Source organism: Schistocerca serialis, chromosome 6 (assembly GCF_023864345.2).
Source record: "Schistocerca serialis cubense isolate TAMUIC-IGC-003099 chromosome 6, iqSchSeri2.2, whole genome shotgun sequence".
Classification (NCBI taxonomy): domain Eukaryota; kingdom Metazoa; phylum Arthropoda; class Insecta; order Orthoptera; family Acrididae; genus Schistocerca; species Schistocerca serialis.
The window spans coordinates 554,209,487-554,229,901 of record NC_064643.1 but is presented as its reverse complement, the minus strand read 5'-3'; the positions used below and the strand labels follow the sequence as shown (position 1 = coordinate 554,229,901).

Here is a 20,415-nt window from a genome sequence, read left to right as displayed (position 1 = left end):
TCCAACAGGACAATGCACGTCCGCATGTATCCCGTGCCACCCAACGTGCTCTAGAAGGTGTAAGTCAACTACCCTGGCCAGCAAGATCTCCGATTCTGTTCCCCATTGAGCATGTTTGGGACTGGATGAAGCGTCGTCTCACGCGGTCTGCACGTCCAGCACGAACGCTGGTCCAACTGAGGCGCCAGGTGGAAATGGCATGGCAAGCCGTTCCACAGGACTACATCCAGCATCTCTACGATCGTCTCCATGGGAGAATAGCAGCCTGCATTGCTGCGAAAGGTGGATATACACTGTACTAGTGCCGACATTGTGCATGCTCTGTTGCCTGTGTCTATGTGCCTGTGGTTCTGTCAGTGTGATCATGTGATGTATCTGACCCCAGGAATGTGTCAATAAAGTTTCCCCTTCCTGGGACAATGAATTCACGGTGTTCTTATTTCAATTTCCAGGAGTGTATATATATATATATATATATATATATATATATATATATATATATATATATATATATGTCAGATTTTTTATTAGCTGGAATATAGATGACGCATTCGAAAGTTAATTAGCCTTCACATAACGAATAAGAACCTCCCTAAAGTATTTCTCAGTTTCAGGAATAATCACTGAAATGCTCTGTATCGAAATACGAAATAAATAGTTTAAACTGATATAGAAGTCGCTGTTTACTAGCTACGAAATGTTATTGCCAGATCTATCACTGAAATTTCAAGCAGAAAATCTAAAATCTCTCTGTGACCTCATCCTGAAAACAAACCGTTGTCGTCACTTTCCTATTTCTCGTACCTCTGTTACTTAAATATTTCTTTCCTACAGACGCTTTCGCGTTTTTTTGTCCTTCACTACTTCGTCACAATAAACGCAGCACAAGATCCGAAGCAAAGAAGAGGATCCATAGCAGAAGGCTTGCGCAATGAGGCAACGTGTCGACACAAGAGCGTCCATGCGTACATGCGTTCTTTCCGCAAATTTTTGTGGATGCCTTTTTATTCCCGTGCACCTGCGGTTGCGCTCGAGGAAACAGGAATCGTGTGGACATACGTAAGAGTAACATATTCACAGTGCAATTCAAAGAGTGCAATACATACAAGCACAATGTGGTGAAACGAGCCTCTGTTAAATACGTAACGAAAACAAACATGGGGGACTAAAAATCACACAATACGAAAGCGAGACAACGGACTGATAAACTTCCAGCATTTCCATTTGCCAGCAGTGAACCGTGTAGGTATAAAACATTTATTTTTACCTCCATGAAATTCACTCCACGATTTTTGGCACAGACACACATTGTCTGCGGTGTTTAGTAACTCTGGCCACTGCCTCTCGATTATCGATTTCGTGCGTTCGCGCCATATTCGCGCCATCGGGTTGTAAACACAAGCTGAAAGGTGCTTTGGTGATCTTTGGTGTCACTATGAATATGAAATAAAGTTTTGGCGCTAAGGTTGTTAACTGTCTGTTTTTTTGAAAGAAATAGTGTAAATAGTGGTGTGTTGTGTATCATTCTGTAGCCATAATGTACGTTAAGTCAATAATTCTGGATGGTTTCAAGTCCTATGGGAAAAGAACAGAAATACATGGTTTTGATCCTTTGTTTAATGCGATTACCGGACTCAATGGAAGTGGAAAATCTAACATACTTGATGCCATTTGTTTTGTTCTTGGCATTTCTAATTTAACTAACGTAAGTATTGCCGTCATTTATTCGTTTTGCACTTGCGTGATGCTCTAATTTGCCCATTTTGACGTTTGGAGCTGATAGCTGAGTACTTTCTTAGTATATTTATGTACCTATGAATGTTCTGCAGTTCGGAATAATGTAAAAAACAAAATCAGGCATTATCGAAAAGTTGTTACAGGCAATAACTCACTTCCATAGTGTTTCCATGTAGTGGAGTACGCAGCTGCATGTTAACAACTTTTATTTAATGTTATCCCAGAATTTATGATCCTGAGTGTTATGCAGTTCTAAACCGTAACGAATAATCTTGTGTTTTTCTTGTGTAGGTGCGCGCCACTTCACTTCAAGAACTTGTTTATAAAAATGGCCAAGCTGGTGTCTCGAAAGCTAGTGTGTCTGTCATTTTTGACAACCGTGATAGCAAAAGCAGCCCTATTGGTTATGAACAGTATGAAGAAATTGCAGTAACTCGTCAGGTATGTAAGGGTTTAAAAATTGTCAGCATATTATGTAATTTGGGAAGCAATTTGTACCACCATTTAACTGTCTATGTAAATTTGTATAATCCGTCAATTTTAGTAAATAAATGTTATTTTACTTCATAAATACAAATGCGACTACGAAGAAAAGTCGTCTTGAATCTGAATAAATAAGAAGCTATCTTGTTTTGTGTAAGTGTTTAGCCTATGTGATAATCTTTGTGAACATAGACATAAACTGTTTGAGGCAGATACCAGATGGTCATTCGTTGTGCCCAGCAGTGGGGTGCATTTGAATTGATTTATCATTTTTATTGTCAATCCAAATTCTCTTTATTTGTTCTTTGTGTTTCATTTTACATCATTCTGTTCATTGGGTCAAGAAGAATGTGATACTATTTGTCGGCTTTCACCAGTGATGTGATGTTTATGGCTGCTGAATATCATATTTTGGTGTGTATCACAAATATGAGAACAGGAAACCTGGTTGCGGTGACAGTGATCTATAGTAGTTTAGCCGGTTTGAGAAAATTGCCACCAATATCAAGTTGTAGTTGCCGTGTTGGTTATGATGTAAATCGCTTGTTTCTGATGTCACTGGTTTGTTAGATGTATAAACGGTTACTGCCCAAGAAATGAAAACCTGAAAATCTTGAACATTCACATGATATGCCTATTGTGCTTCATCCTTCTGTTGGTGCAGTGTCTAGAAAATATGTTGGGTCTTGGGAGGAGGAGGCATAAGGCCTATTTTTGAACTGCCTAAGATGATAAAGAAAATGCTGCACCCCAATAAGGAAACATTCTGTCTAAAGGTAACTGGAACTTCCAAGATACCGTGTGTGTGTAGTTGTAACTATATCGGTCAGTCCATTCACAATTGCCAACTGCTGTGCAGAATACCATTGCCACATTAAAAATTGAGTACTTGAGAAATCAGCAGTTACTGATCAGTCTCACAAATACACAGAGAATAACATTTGATGAAACTAAAATCTTGTTCCTCAGTTCTATATACTGGAATTCTGTTATTAAATAAGCAGTAGAAATTTGAATATGGAAGCACAGTTTGATCCAGGAGTGCATCTAAAATCTTCATTCGGCGTGGGAGGGAGTTTTCAACACTGTGAAGTCTGAAATGTACTGAGTTATTTATGTTTCTGTAAATTCCAAGATTCCACCTGTGCAAATTGGACATGATCACTGGTAGCATGAGGTAATGAAGAAGTATGCCAACCAACCATGGGCTATGAAAGGTTACTACAGGTGCAGCCACAGTTATTTGCTCGTGATGATAATAGATGATTTTATCAAAAGCTTGAAGGTTTACTCAAATGTGAGGTAGGGAAACAGAATGTTTTATACATGAGAAGAAATTGCTGGCCAATTGGAACTATTAGTTCCTTTTTCGAAGAGGAGAGAGGAATTGGGACTCCAGGATGGGAAGCACCCCCTCTTGTGAGGACATTAATATTTCAGGTTATTTTTTTTTTTTAATTACAATTAGCATTGTAACACAATAGTCTTTGATAAGTCATTTCACTGTATTGCAGTTACCTTAAATATATTGCTTTGACTTCTTCTCACATCAGAGAAGCCGCTTTCTGCGGGACCCATGGAATGTGACTAATGTAAAATAATAAGCTGTAGTATGGATCAGTCTCTTACTGCACTTACTTCCCAAAAAAACAATATGGAAGCACAGTAATTGTTACTGGTGCTCTTTTCTGTATCTGTTTGCTTTCAATTTCCTGCTAGCAGGAACACAGCTTTATCACAAATACATGGTGATTATAATTGAAGTTCCAGTTTCAAACTGCTTTTAAAAAAACTACCACTAGAGAGTGCTGTAAGCATCATAACATAAATGGGTTTTCAGTTTTTAATTGTCGTGAGACTGATGCAAGACATGTTCAGTATGTTTTTCACCATTTTCTGCCACAAGTTGAAATCTAGAAACAGATGTGCAGCAGATCGGAGTGACTGAGGGGCCACATTCACAATGTGTGCCATCATTTCAATTATGTTTGTCATTGAAGTGCTAAACACAGCATCTTTCAGATAATCCTACAGCCAGAAGTCACATGGATTTAGTGGGATCAGGTGATCTGAATGGCTAGGCTGTAGCGAATTGACGGCTGATAATGCTTCTGCAGCAGCTGCTTCACTGTCTGTGCAGAGTGAAGCGGTACCAGTTTATGTACGAGCGGGCTTTCTGTTTCCCATAATGTGCTGTTGTCTTGCGTGTCCTAAGGATGCAAATGGAGTTTGTCTATTCACAGAATGTTCCATGGCCATTCATCTTCCACTTCCTTACAAAGGAGAAATTCTAGAGAAAATGTTTGTCGTACTGGCAGATGGGTGAACCAACTCCTGAACAGGGTAATTTTGTGTTGGGTAGCAATGCAGGATGCTTCTTAGAATTTCATGCACCATGCTCACAGGAATGTGCAAAGTTTGGACAATTCCCCATGCACTGCATGTTTGCACACCACACTTGACCTCTCCTACAATACCACAGCCACATCTACTGATGTCAGATCAATTTCTTTGCTCTCTCTGCCATACTGCACTTCAGAAGAAACTGTCTCTTTTAATTCTGTAATCATTTTCTCAGATGCTTGGCAGACATTGGGCCAGTGCCTTTTTTCATACCCTTGAGTATCCGGAACTTCTACTGAGCTACTGATGCACGGTCACTATTCTTGTAAAAAGCTTTCCCAGCAGCATGTCATACTGCATTGACACAATCATGCCGAGTACTTCAGGCACAAACTGAGGAACAGCCTTGTATCCCATGTATTTCATTTTGCTTATTCTGAAGCTTGCAGCGCCATCTAGTGGTAAAATTTTCATTTTTTGTTTTTTTAATTCTCTCTCTCTCTCTCTCCCCCCCCCCCCCCCTCCCCCATTCACGTAATGTTTCCCCTATCCTTCGACAATATTCTGTTCAGATTTGATGTGTTCTGAGCAATGGTTCATTTTGAATAGTGTTTTGAAATTGAAAATTATATTATAATCACTCTGTATAATATTGTATGCTAGTTCGCACATTATCTGGAAGAGGTAACTACTTTCTTGATACAGTTCTCAAGTTTCCTTCTCTTCAGACTAGATCTTAAGTTTCCTCTGACTGTATTATTAAAAATGCATGGAAATAGAAAATGGGGAAACAAGTATGAGCTGTACTGTGTATATACTTTCTTAATTTTCCATTGTTGAAACATAGGAGCAAGGTTTACTCAGTGTCAGGATAGAGAAGAGGCTACTCTGGTTTAGGAAGTAATCAGTTTCACGCCTTTAGCAGTGTGCCATCTGATGACTTATTAGGCAGAAGGTGATGCGAGGAGCTGTTGTCAGTGATGACAGTGCCATGTTATCCCCAAGGCCCACGAGAAAGACAGGCCTGTCATGTATGTCATAGCATATGACACTGTTTGTTTTAATAGGGCCAGCAGTTGCCTCTGGCAGGGAAGCGAGTAACTATTTCAGCCAAGTTTAATAATTCTTGACTGTGCGTTTAAATGCATGCAATCTATCGATAATACACGACTAAGCTAAGGCTTTTAGTGGGTAACTTTTCAATTACATTTTGGTTTCCCATAGGCCCTGCATCGAGCCAAGCATTCACAAAGCGTGACAGACAAGCCAACTATAGCGTGACATCACAAATTTGTTGCGGGGCCTGTATATCTCATTGGCCCTGGTTGCCCTTGAAGGTCTCTGTTCAGGCACCTCATACTAAGCCATCATACCTTAGTTTAAAAAACATTAGATGCCGAATAATGTTGAGTGTGTGTGACATCAGCACCTATCCTCACTGCAGTAGGTTTTAAGATATGCTTTAGTGCAGTGTGCAGATAGTCAGTCCAGATACATATTGCCCACACATACAGCAAGATCTCAATTACCCAGGTTAATGTGGACGCGAGGCAGCATGGGTAACTAAAGAAACATGGACAGTCCAAAAAATGTGTTTTTAACCAGAAACTGCTACTTACTGTTTCTGCAAAGTATGCTAAATGTTATATGTGAAAGCTCACTGCGTTTCTTACATGATGGTCATAAGAAGCTGACAATGTATTTTCAAAATTAAACTTGAAACACAGGGCATCAAGTGCTTTCAGTTCAATTTTGCTAAATCCTCCAAGTTTTTCTGTTTTGTATTCATTTCTTTCCTACAATTCTTCTCATTTTCTGTAAACAATTCTGTGTCCAGTCAAACAAATTATATTTTGTATATTCTAGTAACAAATCAGCACATTTTAGTACTTTGATGTGAGTGGTGATGGGTTCCTTGATGGCTTTGTCTTTGCTCTCTTCCTGAACTCAACAAATTTTTGTCACTTTATCCACATCACTTAGCAGCTTGAATCCCTGTTCACAGGCCTAACTATTTAATCACATGAGTGTTTGCATCACTTTTCTCTATACAACCAGAAATTTGTGTTTTAAACCAAAATATCTATTCTGATTACAACAGAAGACTGCAGACAACATTTTTTCAGCTGTGTGGGGCTAATTCATGCACAGGTAATTAACTTTCTGCACTTCATGCAACAATCAGTGTCAACAGAAAACATAGTTGTTTCGTGTTACAAACTTTTTTGAAGTGCCCTGTATGCTCACTTGTAGCATGTTTAAAATAAGTTGTAACCTTTAATAGTTCAGTGCAGAGCAGATGGAGGGAAGCACAGTAGCCAGCATGTGCTGGGTGCGTCAGCAGGTGACCACAGTGCAATAACAGGCCTAATTGGTGCGGAACTTGGCAAGCTCTCTTGACTGCGTGAACAACAAGCTGGTGATCTGCAATCGTTCTCAAACAATTTAAAAAAAACCCATTTGGTAATAAACTTTCATTCTCACACATCTTAGCTTAATTCTTCATCATGAACTATGTATCATTTTGTTCATGGTCATAGTTACTGTGATATTTTCGTAATAGGTAAACTACTGCAAGAAATTCTTAGTTTGCAGTGAAAAATAGGTGTTGGTATGAATTTGTGTTAAGTGCGTGTTAGGTTACATGTTGCTGCATATTAAATGTAGGTAATACATTGAATTATTCTTTGAACTTGGAACAACATCACTCTCTGTTTCCAGTCTCAGGAAAATGGGACGTATGTAAAGCACTGCATCACAAACTCGAGTCATTGAAGAAATAAAAACAGAATGAAATATTCATTAATTCCTCATGCCTCAAAAAAGGTTTGATCTATGGAAACAAAATTTTGACAAATGATAATGCGCAAAGACGAGAATGTTTTGCCGATTAATATGTGAAACTTCCATATCTGCAGGGCAATATCCTTCTCTTGTCAAAATCGTGAGTGCTGCAGTGCTGCCTGTACTCCTCGTGCTGTCTCAATACTATCCACCATCGTGACATCCGTTTGGCCACACCAGCCTGGTTGAGAGTCTGTATGCAGAAGCTGCCGAACTACTGCTGTCCTACCGCTGTGACTTTCTTGTCAGCAGATATGCATGCTGTTTGTCTGCCATGTGTGGCCACCCATTCTACGCCTCCTTCTTTGATGATTCCTTTGATTGCCAGTATGGGGCGCATCCCTCTTCTCTGTTACCTGCTAAAGTTTGCTTTCGGCTCTTGCTCCAGCAGCTTAACTTCACACTCTCTGCAACTTTCCTGGTGGGTGTGAACCATTCATCACCTTGGCTTCATGTGGTAGCCCGTGTTGTTCACCTTTGCCTTCATTCGCTTCCTAGGGACACTACTCCAGCTTCGCTCTATTGCCTTCAATTTCACGACCTTTGCATGGTACTTTGTGGTAGTACCTTTGTATTCATTGACGGCTCTTGGATGGACCATGGTATTGGGTGTGCCTTCATCATTGGTGCCGACGTTTTTCGGTATTGGCTTCTGGAACACTGCTCAGTATTTACAGCAGAGCTCTTCTCCCTTTATCAGGCCATGCGGAACATCCGGTGACACAGGGTGTCATCGGCTCAGACTCTCACCACCCTTCAGAGCCTCTGTGTGCTGCACGGCATCCATCCCTTAGTGCAATGTGTCCAAGACAGCTGTCATTTGCTCACTCTTGGTGGAGTCACGGTGATGTATATGTGGTTTCATAGTCACGTTGGTCTGACAGGAAACGAGACTGCTGATGCTTCTGCCACGGCTGCAGTCCTTGTACCTCAACCTGCTGGTTCTTACATTCCCTCCGATGATCTCTGTGTTGCATCTGTCAGCAGGTGGTGTCACTTTGGCATCACTGTTGGTCCTCCCTTCATGGGAATAAGTTTCATGATACTAAGGCTCTCCCAACGGCTTGCTGCAAAGAGATCATTTTCACTAGGTTCCATATTGGGCACTGTCCTTATAGCCATTGCCATTTGTTAAATGGTGCTCCCCCACCGCTTTGTATACATTGTGCACAACTTTTTACTGTCAACCATTTCCAGATGGAATGCCCATTTTTTAACCGTTTCCGTTCCCGTTTGTGTTTGTAGTCTGATTATTGGCCGTCTTAGTTAATGTCTCATGGGCTGTCGAACGCATTTTTGCTTTTTATACATCGTAGCAGTTGGCGAAGGCTATTTAATTTTTAGTTCTGGACCTCCATTTCTCTGTGGCATGTTTTATAGACCTTTCTCCACAGCCTTGTTTTTAGCTGTCTTCTCTTCCGTCAATTGGGATTGACTTATAGTTGATTTTAACTCCTGTCTTTGTGTTTTACAATTTTTGACACTAGTACGTATGACACTAGTTGTTTTTGTGCCCTAAAACAAAAACAAACAAACAGAATATAGAGGACAGGTTTGGGGAAGTTGCAGCCATCTTCGAAATGGAGAGTGGGTCAGTTTTAATTAAAACAGCATCCCCTGCACAGTCACAGGCCTTGCCTCAATTGTGACATTCCTCTCCCCACAATAATCTAAATATGGATCAGGGGATTTACCATCGTGATTTCCTCTAGCAGTCTGATGAACTATGTGCTAACTTGCAATGCCTGGGTGTTCACTTTGTTCGTCATGTCCATAGGGGGTCAAAGCACAATAGGGTTGCTAATAGGCCTGTCATCTTCTCCTTTGATTGCAATTCTTTGTCTGGAAAGGTCAAGGTTGTGGAATACCAATGAGACGTGAAACTGTATCCCTCTTCCCCCTTCCCCTCATGTGGTGCTTCTAACGCATGAAATTCATGTCTGTATTTTTCTATTACCAGCCCAGTCTGTCAGGATTGTGTATGGCCATTGCATGTGAATGTTCCTTGTACCCCACTCCCCATTTATGTCAACTGTAGGGAGCACTATTCTCCCTGCTCACCAGAATGCACGGTCTATCAGAGAGAGGAGAGGGGAGAAAAAAAAGGAATATAAGACTCTGGACAGACTAATCTGCCAAGAAGCCAAGAAAAAGTACAAGTGTCTACATCCTCCCCATGACAGTGGTGTATGCTACAGCTATGATATCATCAGAGAGGGCAACAATACTCTCACCCATTATGCCTTCTACAGCGGGTCCTCAAGGCAGCTTGACCATGCTTGCCGCCCTGATGGTTGGGGCTCTCCTCCTGTTGCTTTAACCACACCTACTTTATGAGCAGTGGCTCCCCACCTGCTGGGAATGTTGATCCCCATCCCACAGCCAGAGATGCATCACCCTCCTCTGGCTTCTCATATCAGGGAATGGTCCCTCGTGTCACTCCCTTCCAAGGTTTCTGCCAGTCCGCTGAAGGTGACGTAGGCTGCTGGTTGCAGGGCTTTGCAATCTTCCTTAGTCCCTGAAACAAATTCAGAGAAGCCCTCCCAGTCATCTAAACCCCCAAGGAGAAGAAAGATAAAATTAAGTCTTGCAGGACGAAGGAGATTCAGATGGCCCCTATGCCACCAGATCCCACATGTTCCACTTCTGTGGCTGAGATGGGATCCCAGTGGACCTTAAGGCTCCAGATCTCATTGCACAATGTGTTTCCGAACCTGTGTTGATACCATAAACTCACAACTGGTGACAGTAGGTGACTGTGAGGCATAACCTGCTCCTTGGTCCCTTGACACCCTCACAGTATATTGACAGCATGAATTCTCCAGTGGAATTGTAGGGGTTTTTTACCACCTGGCTGAGCTATGGCATCTCTTAAGCTGCTCCCCTGCTTTCTGTATTGCCCTTTAAGAAACTTGATTCTCAGCAATTTGGACCCCTCCCATTTGTGGCTACTGAGTAAATTCTAAGAATTGTGCCAACAGTAATACAGTGTCAGGTGGAGTGTGCATGTATGTTCTGGACTCTGTATATAGTGAAGTTGTGCCTCTTAATACAGGTTTGGAGGCTTTGGCTGTTCAGATAAGGGCATCTCAGGATTTCAGCATTTGTGATGTTTATCTCCCTCCTGATGTTTAAGTGTCTCAGAATGTATTATCTACATTGATTTCTCATCTCTCCTCACCATTCCTAATCTTGAAGTACTTAAATGCTCAGTAGTCTTTGTGGGATGGAGACACAATCACTGCCCCCCCACCCCCCTCCCTCCCTACCTGTGGGTCCGGGGGTTAGAATCAGCTCGAGGTATTCCTGCCTGTCGTAAGAGGCGACTAAAAGGATTCTCTCACTTCTTGGCCCTATGAGTTCAGGTCCCGTTCTGCGGTTTGACCTGCTACTTTCAAAATTTTACAGAAGCACAGGCCATATGGGGAAGGATGCCTTACGTGGTGTATGAGTGCCCTTAGATTCGATCCCCGGAATCTCTTGTCATGGCTTTGCATCTCCACCTGCGATTCAACTGTTTGTCTCCTGTCCTCTTTTGCCCCCATGACAATATTGGTTTTCTCTGCAACCAATATCCAGCATGGTAGCCAGTCCGTTGTGGTAGCCCCCTGACAACACAGGGATCGCACTGCTGATGCCTGAGCTGTAAACTTCCCACTTATGCCGTGGAGTAGATGCCTGTCTTCCTGGGGCATCAGGACTAACGGCAACGGCCATCATGCCAGTTGGCCTTTGCTGTGGCTGGATAGTGCCCGTGGGGAGAGCTCCTGATCGGAGTGTGTGGCATCAGTGTGGATGACCTGCAACGAAGCGGATTAAGTCATCTATTGCTGGTGACCGTATGACATCAGCAGTCTCTAAGAAGGGCAAGATAGAATACAATGCCTACAGGTATGACCCTAAATCATTTCCCTCCCTCACTACACCATGGGAGAACGTAAAACTACAGAACAGAGTGAGCCATATTCACCTCAGATTTTAGTCGGTAGCAGAATCGATGGGGACTCTTTTTCTCCCAATGAAAGCCTCAATTTTTCATTGAACACCTTGAGGATAAGTTTGGAGAAGTAACAGCACTGTCAAAGATGTGAAACGGTGCAGTCTTGATTCAGACAGCATCCCCAGCCCAATCCCAAGCATTAATCACCTGTGACAAGCTGGGTGATATCCCTGTTTCCGTCACTCCCCATAAAAGCCTCAACATGGTCCAGTGGGTTAATTTCCATGGTGATGTCCTCTTGCAGACTGATGAAGAGCTTCACGCCAATTTAGAATGGCGAGGTGTTCATTTCATCTGGCGCGTTTACAGGGGACCCAAAGACAACAAGGTTGCTACCGGTGCCTTCAGCTTGGCCTTTGAGGGTGATTTATTGCCTGAAAAGGTCAAGGTGATGGTTTACCATTGTGACCTTAAACCATACGTCCCTCCCCTATGCGGTGCTTTAAGTGCTGGAAGTTGAGGCACATGTCTTCCAGCTGCACTTCCATTGCCACATGTCTAGACTGCGGACGTCCACTGCACCCAGATACTCCATGTGCACTGCCTCCAACTTGCATGAACTGTGGAGAGCACCACTCCCTCAGCTCGCCAGACTTTTCAGTATTCAAAAAGGAACGGAAAATCGTGGAGTAAAAGACCCTGGACCGGTTGACTTTCACAGAGGCTAAACGTAAATACGAAAGATTACACCCCATTCGGTTGACGTCGACATACACTGCAGCCACATCACCATCGCCATCCCAAGTGCCAGTGGTTCCTCACTCTGTGCCATGAACAGTGGGCCCTCCAGGCCACCAGAATACATCTGCCCCTTGGTGGTAAGGGGAAAATCTTCCTCTGTTGCTCCCAAAGCACCTGTTTCAGGAGCAAGGCCCCACCAAACGCATGGGGACATTTGTCCCCTCCACCCTGCCAGAGAAGCAACAGCCTCCTCCAGCTCCTTTTGTGCAGAAGGGTCCCTTGAAGCCGTCTCTTCCAAGGTCTCCACTAATGCCACGATGGACACTCACCAGTGGCTCTAGGAGCCAAAAGCTGCTGGGTGAAGAGCTTCACGGTCTTCCTCCGTGCCTGAACCTGCTTCGGAGAAATCTTCCCAGTAAGCCCCTAAAGAGAAGCAAGCAAACTAAGTAGTAGTCTGCTAAGAAACAGGACCCTCTAGTGGCCCCAACACCACCAGTTCCTATCAATTCTGTATCTGTGGAGGCAGTAGGGATCTTAGCGTCCCGTGGGGATCTGGATTCACTGATACCTTGTCCACCATAGACATGGCTACAAATACTCAGTCAGAGGCAGCAGGTGACCTTGAGGCATAAACTGCCTCCTTGTGCACTTCATGACTTCCCAGCCTCACGATATCATCATCCTCCAGTGGAATTGCGGCGGTTTTTTCCACCGCCTGCCTGAGCTACAGCAACTGTTAAGCTTTATACCTGTTTTCTGCATTGCCCTCCAGGAAACCTGGTTCTCGGCAATGCGGACCCTTGCCCACCATGGCTATAACGGATATTACAGGAAACGTAGCAACTATAATAGTGTGTCAGGTGGAGTTTGCATTTATGTCCTGAACTCAGTATGCAGTGAACATGTGCCCCTTCAATCCCCTCTTGAAGCCACGGCTGTCAGGATTTGGTCGACGCAGGAAATAACTGTCTGCAATGTATATCTTCCTCCAGATGGTGCAGTATCCCTGAATGCATTGGCTGCACTGATTGACCAACTCCCTAAACCTTTACTACTTTTGGGAGATTTTAATGCTCATTGTGGGGTGGCAGAGTTCTTACTGGCCGAGGCAAAGATGTCGAAAACATACTGTCACAACTCGACTTCTGCCTCTTAATCGGCCATTGATCTCTCGGTTTGCAGTCCTGGCCACCTCCCATCTATCCACTGGAGAGCACATGACGACCTGTGTGGTAGTGACCACTTCCCTATCTTCCTGTCACTGCCCCGGCATCAGGCCCTCAGACGCCTGCCCAGATGGTCTTTAAACAAGGCTGAGTGGGAAACTTTCATCTCTGCTGTCACCGTTGAATCACCCCCACACGGTAACATTGATGTGGTGGTTGATCAGGTAACTACAACACTTGTTACTGCAGCGGAAAACGTGATCCCTCGTTCTTTAGGGTGCCCCCAACGAAAGACAGGCCCTTGGTGGTCGCCAGAAGTCGCTGAGGCAACTAAGGAGCATCGGTGAGCTCTACAGCGGCATATGTGGCACCTTTCCCTGGAGCACCTCATAGTCTTTAAAGTGCCCGCATTCGCCAGCTTATCAAAAGGCGGAAACAGGAGTGTGTCGACCATTGGTTGCCATACGTCACCTTGCCAAGCCTGGGCAAAGATCAAATGAGTTTTTGGGTATCAGACCCCAACAGATGTCCTGGTGTTAACATAAATGGCGTGTTATCTACAGACGCAAATGTGATTGCCAAGCACTTTGCTGAGCACTATGCTCGCACCTCTTCATCAGTGAATTACCCCCCCCCCCCTCCCCCAGCCTTTCGCACTCTCAAATGGCGGATGGAAGAGAGAGTTCTCTCGTTCACTACACGCCACGGTGAACCCTATAGCGCCCTATTTACAGAGTGGGAGCTCCTCAGTGCCCTTGCACATTGCCCTGACACAGCTCCTGGATCTGATCGGATCCACAGTCAGATGATTAAACATCTCTCATCTGACTACAAGCGACATCTCCTCACAATCTTCAACTGGATCTGGTGGTCTTTCCATCGCACTGCCGAGAGAGCACCATCATATCAGTGCTCAAACCCAGCAAAAACCTGCTACTGGCCCACCAGCCTCACCAATGTTCTTTGTAAGCTGTTGGAACGTAAGGTGTGTCAGCAGTTGGGTTGGGTCCTGGAGTCATATGGTCTACTGGCTCCATGCCAGGGCGGCTTCCGTCTGGGTCGTTCTACCACTGATAATCTTGTGTCCTTCGAGTCTGCCATCCAAACAGCCTTTTCCAGATGCCAACACCTTCTTGTCATCTTTTTTTATTTATGAAAAGCATATGACACCATGTGGCGACATCTTATCCTTGGCCCATTTTACGGGTGGGGTATCCGAGGCCCACTCCTGGTTTTTATCCAGAATTTGCTGTCCCTTCATGCTTTCCATGTCCAGGTTGGTGTCTCCCATAGCTCCCCCTCCCCCCATATCAAGGAGAATGGGGTCTTGCAGGGCTCTGTATTGGGTGTGTGTCTCTTTTTAGTGGCCATTAATGGTCTAGCAGCAGCTGTAGGGCCGTCTGTCTCACCGTCTCTGTACTGCTGCACCAGTACTGGTGTTGTTGAGTGGCACCTACAGGGAGCCATCCATAAGGCGCAGTCATTTGCCCTAGCCCACAGCTTTCAGTTTTCGGCCACAAAGTTGTGTGTTGTACACTTCTGTCTGCATTGTACCATTCATCCGGAACCAGAACGTTACCTTTCTGGCGATCCCCTCACTGTAGTGGAGACATATTGATTTTAGGACTGGTTTTCGATGCCTGAATGACTTGGCTTCGTCACCTTTAGCGGAAGTGCTGGCAGCACCTCAATGCCCTCCGCTGCTTGAGCAACACCAGATGGGGTGCAGATTGCTCTACGCTGCTGCAGCTATACGGAGCCCTTCTTCAATCCCACCTTGACTATAGGAGTCTGGTTTATGGTTCATCTGCGCCCTCAGTGTTGTGTTTACTCAACCCAGTGCACCACTGGCGTTCGACTAGCAGTGGGAGCTCTTAGAATGAGTCCGGTGACCAGCGTCCTTGCGGAGGCTGGAGTTTCTCCATTGCAGGTCCGTTGTCCACAACTGCTTCCCAGTTACGTTGCACAGGTTAGTAGTTCTCATGTGCATCCAAATTACTGTCTCCTTTTCCCACCCACGGCAGTTCATCTCCCGCATTGGCGGCCCAGGTCAGGCCTTACAGTTGCAGTTTGCGTCCAATCCCTTTTATCTGAACTGGAGTTCTTCCCTTTACCACCTGTACTCAAGGTGCAATCGCATACACCTCCATGGTGTGTGTACACCTAGGCTGCAGCTTCGTCTGACCTTACACGTGGTCCAAAGAACTTAGTTCACCCCGCGGCTCTCTGCTGTCACTTCATCTCGATTTTTGACATGTACTGAGGCCATGAAGTGATTTACACTGGCAGCTCAACAGCTAATGGTCACGTCGGCTTCACGTATGCCCATGGAGGACTTACTGAACGACATTCCTTGCCCAATGGCTGCGGTGTTTTCATGCAGAGCTGGTGGTTAAATCTCGTGCTCTTTAGCGCATCCGTTCATGCCCTGGGGAGTTGTTTCTTTTGTGTACTGACTCCTTGAGCAGCCTACAAGCTATCGACCAGTGCTACCCTCGTCATCCTTTGGTAGCGACCATCCAGGAGTCCATGTGGGATTTTCTGGTCACTCAGTGGTGTTTGTGTGGACCCCAGGACAAGTCGGAATCCCAGGCGATGAACTTGCTGACAGGCTGGCCAAACAGGCTACATGGAAACCGCTTATGGAGATTGACATTCCAATAACTGACCTGCGTTCGTTTTTATGTCACCTTCAGCTTTGGGAGACGGAAAGGCATAGTCTCAGTATGCACAACAAACTGTGTGCCATTATGGAGACTACGAATGTGTGGCCTCTCGCAGGGACTCTGTGGTTCTCTGCCGGCTCTGCTTTGACCATGCTTGGATGACCTACAGCTACCTCATGTACCGTGAAGACCCGCTTCAGTGTCGATGCAACACCCAGTTGACAGTGGCCCATATTCTGGTGCACTGTCCCACCTTGACTGCCCTGCGATGAAATCTTCGGTTACCGGACTCGTTGCCGCTAATTTTATATGACAATGCCCCATCGGTTAATTTAGATTTATGTTTTATTCGTGAGGGTGGGTTTTATCATTTGATCTAAATTTTAGCGCATGTCCTTTGTCCCTCTGTATCCTCCACCCTAGTGCTTTTAGGGTGGATGTGTTGCAGAGTGGCTGGCTTCTCCTTTTTATTCTCATGGTCAGCCAGCCATGATAATCTGTTTTGTTGTTTTAATCTCTTCTACCTGTTTCTTGCATTTCTGTGGTTTTCTTCTTCCCTTTTTCCATTTAAGTGTTTGTTGTCTTTTCGTCTTTCTTGTGATTTTTCCTTTCTGTCCATTTTGTGTTGTCATTCTTGCTTGTTTTATTCTCACCCTTGTGGCATTGTTTTATTTGGAACAAGGTACCGATGACCTAGCAGTTTGGTCCCTTCCCCCATCTTTTGAACCAACCAACCCACCACCGGCTCTGGTAAAGATATCGAAAACTTACTGGCAGCTCTCGACCTTTGTCTCTTGAATACTAGTAGCCCTACACACTTTAGTGTGACACATGGAATTTAGTCGGCTATTAATCTTTCTGTTTGCAGTTCTGGTCTTCTCCTGTCCTTCCACTGGAGAGTCCACCGACGCCTTGTGTAGTAGTGACCAACTCAGTCTTCCTGTCCATCTCTCAGCATCACTCCCCTTCTCTGTGTCACTCTCCTGGGTATGCTCCCAGCTGGGCTTTCAGGGATGCTTTCACCTCCACTGTCACTCTTAGTTCCCTTCTATACAGAGGTATTGATGCAGTTGTCCAGAGTGCAGCAGCAGCAGCCGCCATTCTATGAGCAGCCAACTTAGTGATCTCCTATTCATCGAGATCCCCTTGTCGGAAGACAGCATCTTGGTGGACCTCAGAAATCACAGACGCCATTAGAGACTACAGGTGGGCTATCCGATGCCGTAAGTGGCATCCATCGATGGAGCACCTCATTGTCTTTAAATGGCTCCATGCCTGTGTCAGCCACCTAATAAAATGACAGAAACCAGACCACTGGGAACGGTACATTTCAACCATTGGATCACATACCCCACCTTTGCAGGTCTAGGAAAAGATTAGGTGCCTCTGCGGATACCAGTTCCCTGCAGGTTTACGTAGCATTTCCTTGAATGTTGCTGTCTTCATCAGTGACCCAGATGCTGTCTCCAAATATTCTACTTTACATTATGCTTGAACACCTGTATCTGAGAACTATCAACCTGTCTTTCATATCCTCAAACAGCAGGTGGAGCATATTCACTTCCTTCACTAGATGCCACCTGGAACCATATAATGCTCCATGCATTCAGTGAGTGGGAATTCTTCAGTGTCATAGCCGTTTGCCCTGATACAGCCCCAGTACCAGATCACATTCACAACCAAATGCTCAAACACCTTTCGGTGGATTGTCAGTGTCATTTCCTTACCACCTCCAACCACATCTGGAGCAAGAGTGAGTTCCCATCTTAGTGGCTAGAAAGCCAGTGCTAAAACTTGGTAAGCACCACCTAGTGATAGACAGCCATCACCCAATTAGTCTCTCCAATGTTCTCTGCAAGTTGCTTGAATACATGGTGTGCAGATGGCAGTGTTGGCTTCTTTAGTCTCGGGCCCATCTGGTCCCATCCCAGGACAGTTTTTGCTAAGGTCTTTCTGCTGCTGATAATTTGTTTTGCCTGCAGACTGTCATTTGAACAACTTTTGATCGATGTCCACACCTTACTTTGACCTACAAAAGGCTTATGACACCACATCTTTTGCTACTTGCATGAGTAGGGTCTCCGGGGCCCACTTCAAATTTTTGTCCAGAACTATTGCACCATACATTCAGGGTTCAAGTTGGTGCTTCCCACAATATCTTCCATATCCAAGAGAATGGGTTCCCACAGGGCTCTGTATTGATTGTCCCTCTCTGGCTCTGTATCGAGTGCCCTTCTGTTTCTAATGGCCATCAGTGGTATAACAGCAACTGTGGGGTCTTTAGTATCACCGTCCTTGTATGCCGATGATTTTTGCTTTAACTGTTACTGCTGTAATAGTTTGGGTGTTGCTGAAAGCTGATTGCGGGGTGCCATTCAAAACGTGCAGTCATGGGCCCTCACCTACTGCTGTTTTCAGCCACCAAGACTCACTGTTGTGAGCTTCTGTCAGTGTCATACAGTTCATCCACAACTAGAACTCAGTTTTTTGGTACTGGTCTTAGATGCCCAGTTGACATAGCTTTCCCATCTTCGCCAGATGAAAAACAAGTGCTACCTACACCTTAATACACTTCACTGCCTCGTAACACCAGCTAGGATGCAGACCGCTGTACCCTTCTGTGACTTGCCCTGATCTTGCCCCACTTTCATTGTGGGAGTCTGACATATGGTTCGACGCTGCCCTCATCATTGAGGTCACTGGACCACTGTGGGGTCTGACTTGCAACAGGGGCCTTTTGAACTAGCCCTGTAAACAGCCTACCCATAGAGGCTAGGGTCCCTCCAGTAAGGATCATCTGGCAACAGCCACTCAGTTATGCTACACACATTTGCAGCTCCCCTAAGCTTTCAGATTTCAGTGTCCTTTTTCCTAGTAGGGAGGTCCACCTTCCGCAGCAGAAACCCAGAACTGCGGTCACAAATGCAGTTCGACTACAGTGTCTCTGCTCTGAATTTCAACTTCACTGATGTTGTCTCTTTAAGGAGAGCAATTGCGTATTCCCCAGTGGTGTGTGTCCCGACCTCAGATCTGTCTCGATTTGTACTTTGGACCGAAAACCTCAGCTGACTCCATGGTTTTTCACTGCCTGTGACTTGATGCATTTCTGGGTTTGAAAGTGGTATACACTAATGGACAAACTGACTTTGCGTATACAGTCAATATTCAGTGAACTACACTACTGGCCATTAAAATTGCTACACCAAGAAGAAATGCAGATGGTAAACGGGTCTTCATTGGACAAATATATTATACTAGAACTGACATGTGATTACATTTTCACGCAATTTGGGTGCATGTATCCTGAGAAATCAGTACCCAGAACAACCACCTCTGGCTGTAATAATGGCCTTGATACGCCTGGGCATTAAGTCAAACAGAGCTTGGATGGCGTGTACGGGTACAGCTGCCCATGCAGCTTCAACACGATACCACAGTTCATCAAGAGTAGTGACTGGCGTATTGTGACGACCCAGTTGCTCGGCCACCACTGACCAGACGTTTTCAATTGGTGAGAGATCTGGAGAATGTGCTGGCCAGGGCAGCAGTCGAACATTTTCTGTATCCAGAAAGGCCCATAGAGGACCTGCAATATATGGTCGTGCATTATCCTGCTGAAATGTAAGGTTTTGCAGGGATCGAATGAAGGGTAGAGCCACGGGTCATAACACATCTGAAATGTATCGTCCACTGTTCAAAGTGCCGTCAATGCCTACAAGAGGTGGCCGAGACGTGTAATCAATGCCACACTGTTCCATCGCGCCGGGTGATATGCCAGTATGGCGATGACGAATACACGCTTCCAATGTGCGTTCACCGCAATGACGCCAAACACGGATGCGACCATTATGACGCTGTAAACAGAACCTGGATTCACCCGAAAAAAAAATGACTTTTTGCCATTCGTGCACCCAGGTTCGTCATTGAGTACACCATCACAGGCACTCCTGTCTCTGATGCAGTGTGAAGGATAACCACAGCCATGGTCTCCGAGCTGATAGTCCATGCTGCTGCAAATGTCATCAAACTGTTCGTGCAGATGGTTGTTGTCTTGCAACCGTCCCCATCTGTTGAGTCAGGGATCGAGACGTTGCTGCACGATCAGTTACAGCCAAGCGGATAAGATGCCTGTCATCTCGACTGCTAGTGATACGAGGCTGTTGGGATTCAGCACGGCGTTCCGTATTACCCTCCTGAATCCACCGATTCCATATTCTGCTAACAGTCATTGGATCTCGACCAACGCGAGCAGCAATGTCGCGATACGATCAACCTCAATCGCGATAGGCTACAATCCGACCTTCATCAAAGTCTGAAATGTGATGGTACGCATTTCTCAAGGCATCACAACATTTCACCAGGCAATCCCGGTCAACTGCTGTTTGTGTATGAGAAATCGGTTGAGATCTTTCCTCATGTCAGCACATTGTAGGTGTCGCCACCAGCGTCAACCTTGTGTGAATGTTCTGAAAAGCTAATCATTTGCATATTACAG

General features: G+C 45.0%; 1 protein-coding gene across 1 annotated transcript in view; it reads left to right on the top strand.

Moving 5' to 3' along the window:
• Window positions 1-1,391: 1,391 nt before the first annotated feature.
• LOC126483932 (structural maintenance of chromosomes protein 2) overlaps window positions 1,392-20,415 on the top strand; it is a 152,878-nt gene continuing 133,854 nt past the window's right edge. The window contains exons 1-2 of the mRNA XM_050107210.1: window positions 1,392-1,705; window positions 2,029-2,178. Of these exons, the coding sequence (XP_049963167.1) occupies window positions 1,538-1,705; window positions 2,029-2,178 (318 nt within the window). The 5' untranslated portion in view covers window positions 1,392-1,537. The remainder of the gene's footprint in view (window positions 1,706-2,028; window positions 2,179-20,415) is intronic.